This window comes from Psammomys obesus, unplaced genomic scaffold, assembly GCF_907164565.1.
Source record: "Psammomys obesus unplaced genomic scaffold, mPsaObe1.curated_primary_1811, whole genome shotgun sequence".
In the NCBI taxonomy this organism is placed as follows: domain Eukaryota; kingdom Metazoa; phylum Chordata; class Mammalia; order Rodentia; family Muridae; genus Psammomys; species Psammomys obesus.
The window spans coordinates 29,383,326-29,393,403 of NW_026590062.1; the positions used below are offsets into that span (position 1 = coordinate 29,383,326).

The 10,078-nt window shown below is 43.2% G+C and overlaps 1 protein-coding gene across 2 annotated transcripts in view; it reads right to left on the reverse strand.

Moving 5' to 3' along the window:
• Positions 1 to 10,078, reverse strand: part of Vcl (vinculin) — a 94,898-nt gene that overhangs the window by 5,319 nt on the left and 79,501 nt on the right. Inside the window, exons 15-19 of one of the 2 annotated variants that reach the window (XM_055605917.1) lie at positions 9,561 to 9,669; positions 8,170 to 8,472; positions 6,813 to 6,937; positions 4,722 to 4,907; positions 1,274 to 1,477 (exon numbers count right to left, since the gene is read on the reverse strand). In XM_055605917.1, the coding sequence (XP_055461892.1) occupies positions 1,274 to 1,477; positions 4,722 to 4,907; positions 6,813 to 6,937; positions 8,170 to 8,472; positions 9,561 to 9,669 (927 nt within the window). The remainder of the gene's footprint in view (positions 1 to 1,273; positions 1,478 to 4,721; positions 4,908 to 6,812; positions 6,938 to 8,169; positions 8,473 to 9,560; positions 9,670 to 10,078) is intronic. The other variant, XM_055605915.1, reaches the window with a different exon arrangement.

A 10,078-nucleotide genomic window follows, 5' to 3' on the forward strand; every position in this document is an offset into this window, starting at 1 on the left:
GATAGATAGATAGATAGATAGATAGATAGATAGATAGATAGATAGATAGATAGATAGGGCTGAGTCAGGCTGAAAATGGAAGCCCCTCTGATTAATGACAGTTTATCTTAGCTTTGGCATTTGGTTCACTTAAAACCCTCATGGATTATAATAAGAAAATATTTAAGCAATTTATTTTATGTCCTTAACCTAAAATTATAGCAACTACGGTGTTTAAAACTACCTAAATGGCCAGGCCCCACTCATTTTTTCCCCTCATGCTCTTCAATTTTTATACAATGCAGTGAGCCACACACAAACCATGCCACTCAGGGTGCTCTCACAAGAGCTTCACAGTCACCATGAAGTGGCTCATCGTTGATGTTGGAAAGTACATTATGTCTCAGGAAATAAACTGAAGCTAGAGAGAACACGCGTTTGGGAAGTCATGAGGAAAGGTATGTGTTAGATGAAGCCCCCTGGACAGTCTTCCAGTGTTCACCTGAGGTAATTTGGGATTACATGACATGGGTTAGAAGACAACACAGTGCCAGGGTTAGTTATTACCCACCATCTTCAGACTCTTGCAACATGCCATCTTTAAATAAGAAAAAAAAAAAAAAAAAGGTGATCACTTCTACACCTACACTCTCCAAATGAATGTTAGTTCAGTAACCAAGGCTCTATCATCCAGCTGATGGCTTTGAGCTTTCCCTGTGGCCACTTCCAAGCCCTCTAAGACACCTGAAAAAAGCAGTCAGTGAAGCCCCTTCCCTGTGGGCTCCCATAAAGGCCAGCATCTGTCACACAGCCAAGTGCAGGGCAGCAAGCCGTCCTCCCCAGAGACTCTGCCATCTAAAGCTGCTTCTTGTCCTGATCAACTCTGCTGAGCCATCAGTGAGAGGTCAGTGGGAGCCAAGCAAAGCTCAGTGGTTAGCTAGAACTTTCAGTCTCCAATGGCTCCTGACCTAGAAGTCACTTAGAGATGTAGCTACAGCTTCCCAAGGAATTTATAGCTCCAATAATGGCCACAAAAAAAAATGGGAAGAAAATGAATCTTTTGAAAGTGACCCCATTTCTCTTTATTCGCCAAACATAAATGCAGTTCAGACGGGCATCAGCAAACCTATCAAACTTGTGAAGCCAGTCCTAACAACAAGGTGCAGACAGACGACAGTTGCCCTCCCAGCTCAGACTCACAGGACCCGCACAGATAATGAGTGATGCAAGGTGTCAAGGCTGCACATGGCCGGATGCATTTGGAGCAGCCCCCAACAGGGGTACCGATCAGTACCTTACTAGACCACTTGGTAGCTTCCCGGTGCAAGGACTGAGCCGCCGCCAGAATGGGCTGGTTGACCGGCTGATTAGATGGCATTAACAGCAGCTCAGGTTCGTAATCGTCTTCCATGTCAGAGGGGAAGGGGAACCCAACAGCATCAGCCGCATCTGCCTCAGCTACACCTCCTATACCCACCTGAGCGGCTGGGATACCCGGCTTTGTTGATGGCAGGAAGGGTGAGAAACAGGGATAGTGTTAGTAAAAACAACAGAACTTGGGAAATGGAGCTTCAGCTGGTTTAGTAACCAAAGCTTGCCTGGGATGGGAAAGAAAATGGCACATTCTCCAGGAGCCATGTGAACCAAGGTGCAAAGACAGGAACTCAGCCTCCAGCCTAAGTCTCCTTGAGAAAAGTGAAGACATTTGCTGTAGTGAAAGGTTTCCAGAGAAGGCAGGTGCTATATACTTGCTGCTGAAGTTATACTTGCTGCTGAAGTTAAACTTGACCAGAATCACCTGTTTAGGGGAGCCAAACCACCCAGTCGCCCTGACATTTAAAAGGAATCCGGAGGGCTGGAGAGATGGCTCAGCGGTTAAGAACACTGTCTGCCCTTCCAAAGGTCCTGAGTTCAATTCCTGGCAACCACATGGTGGCTCACAACCATCTATAACATGAACTAATTCCCTCTTCTGAAAGATGTAAATGCAGATAGAATACTCATATACATAAAATAAAGAAATCTTTAAAAAAAGAAAACAAAAAGGAATCCAGAGGAGAAAACATAAACACAGCCATATAAGCTGTTTGAACAGGAAAACCAGGCATCCTCCTAAATCAAAGGCTCACCATTCCATCACCCGAAACACACAGCTCTGCAGCTACCAGACACTAATTATTTCCTTCAGGAGTTAGAAGTTCTACATTAGAAATGGTATGTCAAAGGTAACAGACAGCTAGCCAGGAATCAAGACAAGAACAACCTAATGGTGATGAAGAGGATTTACAAATAGCCTACAACCACTCAACTAGCTGTAAGGAGCCTAGAGAAGATGCCTCATTGAATTGTCCTTAAAAAGATCTTCAGGACAAAGCTTCCACAATATCTTACTGTAGCAACCAAAAGCACCACATTCTGAGTACAGCTGAACGCTCGCTCTCGTTGAAAACAACTTCTCACTCATCCCAAACTCAATTTACTAGTTCACAGATCAGGTAACACATGGACTTGGCAACTAAATGGGGCTAAACTCAGAGAAGCCCTCACATGAACCCAAAATGGCTGCTTATGAAAGAACAGAAACCAAGAAGGAATGAAAGTGAACTTTATACAAAAGGTAGAAATTATAAGGGTTTAGGAAGATACAGAGAACAGATGCCAAAAACAAGCTGGAATGGAAAGAAAAGAAATTGCTTCAACAAAGCCAAGCCATTTATAAAATGACTGGTGAAGAAAGGTTGTTTACACCAAGAATCTACAACCAGGAGGAAATACGTGTTCATGTGGAATTTTATTTAAGGTTCCTAATCTTACCCAACCAGCACATTTCTGTAGTATCCCAGAGGCAGAGGCAAGGAGACCACGTTGGAGACTGGTGAGTCATGAGACTGTCTCAAGAAGTAAAAAAAACACCCTTTAAAATTAACAATAGAAATTCTTGGGGCTACAAAGATAGCTCAGTGATTAAGAGCACTGACCACTCATCTCCAGGACCTGGACTCAACTCCCAGCAACCCCATGATGGTTGACACCACCTGTGACTCCAATGCGAAGGAAACCTTGTAGCTCCCATGGGCATTGCACACATGTGGCATGCATGCACACATACAGGCAACCACCCATACAAAGTCTCAGAAACACAAAACAAAACCAAAACAACAACAAAATAAAAATTAAACACAAAGCCCACCTCAAAAAAGTGGCAATGAAGTTGGACAACATAGGGCCAGCAAAGGGTTTAGATACCACCAACCCTTTCACCTAAACTCTCTCAACCAAGACTCCTCCCCATGCCTTGCAGGAAAAACCAGTTTACTGCTGCTAAGGTTCAGAGTGACAAGCTGCACAAAGACAGATTGACAGGATCAAACACATACTCCTTCCCCCCAATACACAGTTCATATAACTCCTAGCTGTATATGAGCCAATGCTGTCTGACCCTCTGAAGTTTCACCTTTATAGTCCACACACACTTTCACAATATGTGTGGGTTTATTATAATTAAATTTACATCTTCTGTGGGGAAAATCAACCCTACTATCACTCTCCCACTCTCCATGCATGGTAGGATTGTACTGCATGATACTGAGGGTGTTGGAGAGACACCATTATAAATAATTCCACAGGTCAGGTCCAACACCGGCAAGGTTTCCAGTCCTGGGAACCTGGGCTCCCAGCTAACAGTTCTAAACATTGGATTAAAAATCAAGGCCACACTGGGCAGTGGTGCTGCATACCTTTAATTCTAGCACCCAGGAGGTAGAAGCAGGTGGATCCCTTAAGTTCAAGCCAGCCTGGTCTACACATTGAGTTCCAGGACAGACACGTCTACATACAGAAACTCTGTCTTGGAAAAATTCTTTAGGAAAAGGAACAGCAAGGTCAATTTCTCAGCTGGAGATGGGGGCGGGAGGAACCAGATTAACTGCAGGCAGTACCCATTGAAAGGATATTCAGTTAAGGGTGTAAAAACAAAGGAATATAGTAGGAATAAAGGACTATGAAGAGCTAGATTCAGCTGCATTAGAGACAGTTTAGAGCTAAGAACCACATCTCACTGCCAGATGAGCAACAGGATTTTGCTCTAAGCAAGAAAAACAACTCATTTCAAGCACTAGGAAACAGGCGGGATGTGATCATGAGGCAGGACTGTATTACATCCAAATTTTCACCCACACCATTAATATTTAGTCTTTTAAATTAGCTGAGTTGAAGACAACCCAGAGGTGCCTTGAGGAAAGACGGAGCATAAGATGATTCTGAGAAAAGACAAAAGCACACTGCTTCTGAGCCACTAGTCTACATGCTTCTTAGTACAAGAATTGAAAGAAAATACATTTCTTCTAGAAAAACCCACAAAAGACACTGTCACAATTACAGCTTTGCTAGTTAGTAATGAAGCATCAAAACACATTCAATAATCCAATAAAGATAAACAATTTCTGAAAGGATGTGAAGTGTTAGAAGTCAGAGCAGCTGACACTCTAATGGACAAAAAGAGAAGATGCTCTGCTTTAGCCACAGCCATCCCAGCCTTTATTTTTGCCCAGGGAGAGGCAAGCCCTCCATCAAACACTAGAGACCTCTCACTAAATCACTGGTAAAAAGAATATACTGCCTGAAACACGGGCACTAAGCAAGAAGGAAGGAGCTCACATAGACTTCTTCCTGGGCTGTGTAGCAGGTTCTCCATGCTTTCTGTGAAGACACACATTCCCAACAAGGGAAGTCTCAGTGCTTACCTTGCTAGACCATTTCCGAGCTTCGTCATGGAGCTGCCTGGCAGCCATCATCATTGGCTGGTTAATCACCTCCCCGGCTTTCTGCTCAGGGAACTCTTCATCCTTCTCTTCTGGTGGTGGGGGCCTGGGTGGAGGGACTTCACCCTCAGGCAGAGGTGGTTTAGGAGGAGCCAGCTCATCAGTTAGCTACAAATATGAATAAAACAGATTATAAGTAAAGACCTAGGAGCTACTTTAAAAAAGAAATCTAGAAAATCTGCCCACATTGACTCCATGTAACACCTCCCACACTGAGCCATGAGGACCATCTGTGCACTCTCTACTACTAGAAACTAGTTGGTCATATCCATTAGGAGGCATACATAACATTACCAAATCAACAGTTCCCAAAGCCAATCTCCAGAGAAGATGTAAGACCTGGTTCTGGTTCTCACTGTCAAAAGGCAAATGGAAGGCAATCACTTCCCACTAGAGCCTCAAGATCTCTATGACCCTAATTCTAAATGTCATGACTCAAAGAAGCCACTTACCAGGAATATCACTCTTCTCTGGCTCTAACCATCGAAAGCCTCATTAGAAAGTATAAAGAAATATTGAAAACTGGGAACCACCAACCCTACCTATGTATAGTGACCCAACCTGACATAAATTAAGAAAACACAACAAAGGAAGTAAATATAATTGTCTTGATATGCTATTCTTCAAATCAACGTATTTCTAATCTGTTATTTGGAGTAATTATCTACATATAATCATTACTGTTTCTGTTTCTAGGATTTGTAACTACAAGATATTATCAAACTAGCTTATTCTTAAATCATGGGAAAATATATTCATAGTACTTGATGGGAAAGAATTATGAAAAGATTTGAGGGCCTAGAAAAATGGCTCAGCAGTTAAGAGCTCTTGTTGCTCCTCCAGAAAATATGGGTTCAAATTCCCAGCACCCACATGGCCATCCACAACCATCTATTACTCTGGTTACAGGGGATCTAACACCCTCTTCTGGGTTCTGAGGTTACTAGGCATGCAAGCATTGCAAACCACCCATAACAAACGTAATAAAAATTTGTTTAAAAGATTTTAAATAACAGTGTAATTTAAAAAGAAAACAGAGAAACTTTTCTTAGTCTGAGGAGACAGTACAGTACTTGCCATGCAAGCATTGAAAGCCCTAATACCCAAGTAAAAAGTTCAGCATGAGCCAGCATAGTGGCATATCCCTTTACTCCCAGCAGTCAAAAAGTAGAGGCAGGTGGATCTCTGTGAGTTCAAGGCCAGCCTGGTCAACACAGTAAGTTCCAGGATAAGCAGGGCTATGTAGAGAAACCCTGTCTCAAAAAAAAAAAAAAAAAAAAAAAAAAAAAAAAAAAACCACAAAAACACCAACTACTCAGCAAGGTAGTATGTGCTCATAATCCCAGTAAATCTCCTGGGCTCACTGGTCAGCTAGCCTAGCCAAAATGGCAAGCCCTACATCCCAGTGGGAGATCCTGGCTCCAAAACTAAGGTGGATGGCTCCTGAGGGACAACACCTGAAGTTGACCTCTTTCCTCTACAAGCACATGCGCACACTGTATATGCACCTGTGCACACATGTACACACACACACACACACACACACACACACACGCGCGCGCGCGCGCACACACGCACACACACATGCGCACACACACACGCGCGCACACACACACACGCACACACACAATGGTTTAATAATTTTTAAAAGCAAGGACTTTTGTTACTAAAAGGAAAGAGCCTAAGAAGAGTCTAATAGCACAATTTCCCCCTTAGCAATTATTAGCACACGTGAACAAATTATTTTACTACAAGTAATACCTCAGTTCATCCCAACTGCACTTACCACTCCTCCATTAGCCTGCCATACAGGCTAATCTCATGTAAGTACATACACAAGTGCTGGGTTATGATGCCATTCACTTTAGGAATGCAAATCAAGATCTGGCTCTAAATGATCATGTAAAAGCTATACAAGCCAGCTGGTAATGAAGACTGTAAAAGCAGATCTGCCTCTCATACAGGATGAACCCCTTGCTGCTCAGTTCTTCCCATCTGTCTGAGCTTACTTACTCGGAGCTGTTCAAGGTCTGGTGGAGGAGGCGGGAAGTCAGGCTCCTGAGGTTGGAAGGCTTCTCTGACCTTGGCCACAGCTCCCAGGATCTGATATCCTGAGTCCAGGAAGCTCTTTTGCAGGCCTAAACACAAGACACTCTCACTTTCAGCTGGGCAGGTCAGAACCGAAGCACTGCCTGTCCAGCAGAAGAACTGGTTCCCGTTAACAAGGCTGGATGTGAAGCTGCCAGTAAGAACCATGGGCAGTGATGAGGGAAAGGGAAGTAGGACAAGTTAGAGGCCCTGAGGAAGTATCACAGGCCAGCTATTCCTATAGTGGTGAGGATGCCTTCTGACTTGAAGAAGTAACAAGTATTTGGGAAAATGCTGGGTGTGAATAATAGGCTCAGGGGGTACCTATCACTTCTCTTGTGATGAAGCAATCATGAGACAGGTCTGCTGAGTGCAGAGCATAGAAGATGTCAGGTTCAGATTAGGTTTGTAACTCCCTGGAGTACAGCTCACCTTTCTCTCTACGTCTGTGCTCTAGTTGGCGTTCAGTATGTTAACCCTTATCTTGAACTGCTAAAATATGAGAAACTCCAATTAGGAGACCAAATACATCCATAGTGCTGGTGGACTGGGCATTTTAGCAAGGCCAGAAGTGAGTCAGGCAGCCTAGATTCTCACCAATGAGATAGGACATGTTAGTTTCTAAAGAGGAAGGAATTTACATGATTTGCAGCCAATCAAGTAGCCACTGCAAATATTATCTTCTTTAGTGGTACTGAAACTATGATCAAAATGGAGCTGAAAAAAAACTCAAAATCTTTCATGTAGGCTGTTAAGAGACCAAAGTTAGGTTAAGCCCTCTAGATTTGACAAAAACAAGATTCTCTGCAGAGAATTTCCATTATATGCAAGAAAAGTAGAAGAAAGGTCTTACCAACTCAAGAACTAAATGGTTGGCAGATAATTAATGAGCGAGCATTTATTTTAAAGTTTATAAAATTATGACTATAAAGCCAGACAACATCAAGAAAGTGTAGAGACACTGATCCAGAGAGTGACAAGCCTGACAACACTGCAGAAATGTGAACAGAAGATTAATACAACAGTCTCAAATGTCCACTTTTTTTTTTTTTTTTTTGAGATGAGGTCTCATTCTATAACTCTTCCTGGCCTCAAACTGACAGTTATCCTCTTGCCTCGGCCTCCTAGGGGCTGAAATTACAGGAGAGAGTACCAAGCCAACCACTGTCCATACCTTTCCTCCCAGAGTTTGTACATGGTGGTTGTGGATAACTACTCTTCTCCCATCTCTGCCAAGTTAGCCTTGCAGTTAGGATGAAACACACCATGCACTGTTGCTTACCAGGATCAGAGATGTTTCCAGCCACAGCCTTGGCATCCATCACCATTGGGGAGATTGTTTTGCTCAATTCATCAGAGGCAGCTTTCACAGCCTCTCGGAACTTTGGATCCTCAGAGTTCTCTACCTCCCTCTTAGCAACCAGCAGGATCCGGTTGGCCCGACGAGCAATGCTGGTTGCTCCAGCGACCAGCATCTGAGGCTGAATATTGGCCATGGCTACCTTACACTTATCCAGGTCTTTTTTAATTGCTTCTTCAGAAGCATCCAACAGAGATTTGGTATCAATAGCCTCGTCTACCAGCCCTGTCAGGAGAACAGAAATGGAACTGAGTTTGCTTTTAGAAGAACAAAGACTCTAAAACACTGTCGTCTGTTTGCATCTCACGAGAAAGTACAATACTCAGAATTCGCCTTAGTTCAAAGCTCTTTCTACAAAATTGAAAGCTTTCAATTCAACAAAATAGCTTTAAAACAAAAAGAAGAAGAAGTGCAAGCAAAGCCCAGGTCATTTGGACTAGGATTTATACTGACCGCGGTCACTGGCTCTCTTGTATCCACCACAGACATGCAAAGGCATCAGGAGGAAACGTATTGAGTCTGAAACCTTCACCGCATCACCACCACAGTATCTGCTAATAACATTCTCTCCCTTTCCGGCTCACTCTCCACCACCTGTCGATTGTTGGCAGCTCGAGGTGCCTAAGCTGAGCCACACAGAGGATTCCAATAACACTAACAGCCTGTTTCTTATTTCTTTCTCCTCTCTTTAGACACTTCGCAAGCTCTGTTTTCATTTCTGGCTGCTATAGACCCCTAACAGCATGTTCTACAAGGACAGCAAAGAGTCTACACTAATTTCTGTCCTTCTGTCCTATCCCTCCACAGGGAAGGGGAAGATTCAGAGGCGCGTCTACATTCGTACAGACACACAGGTGTCTCCTTTTTTTTTTTTTTAGAACTATGTAGTTGATAAGTTGGAGGAAACTCTGAGACAAGCTGGGATAAATGGTAGCTATTGTGGTTCCTTGAAATGTGAACCCTCTGAAAATGACAGGGACACTTACTGTACCCACAAACACCGCCTCCCAGCTTCTGAAACCAAACTCTACCTGGGACTGGGCAAAGACAGCATTCAAAGAAAAGATAGGAGCTGTAACAATGAACATCACACCAGAAGGCGGTTCTAAAATAAAAGAGACTCATACAGTCTCTCGTCCAACAAAGAAGCAAAGCTTGAATGAAAAGCCGCCACTGCTCAGCAGCCTAATCAGGGCCCAGCACACTGTCGAGCCCCTGACTGTCCCTTTATCCAATTACAGCCAATATAATCAGTCCTGCTTGAGGTCCTCACAACTCATGCATCCAACCAAAGGAATTGTGCAAAACTCTACCTGTCATTTTTTCAACATTATCAATCCACTGGTTCTTCATGGTCTCAAAATGTTCATAAGCTGCTTGATTGCCAGGGTTCCTCAGCAAGATTCGCGCAGCTGAGACGACCTGTCAGTGACAAAGCAATCCTCAAATATCATGGCACTAGCACATTCCAAACACAAATTTATAGTAAAGCTTTTCTCCATTTTACCTACAGATGGCACCACAAAACCAAAATTGGCAAGCCTCTTCAGGCTAAATACTTTAAGTTTGCTGCCATAAACAGACCCCAGCATGGACCCCTCAAACAAAGGTTTAAATAGAGTCACAGCTTGGTTTAAAAAAATAATAATAATAAGGTATCAAAGTAAATGAGCATTCATTTAATATATCAGAAGAACATAACATTTTCATCTTAAAAATAACCAAAAGGAAACTAAAAATGTAGTCAGGCAAGGTAGTTCAATCCTGTTATCTCAGCACCTGCTAGAGGAGGAGAGGAGGAGAGGAGGAGAGGAGGAGAGGAGGAGAGGAG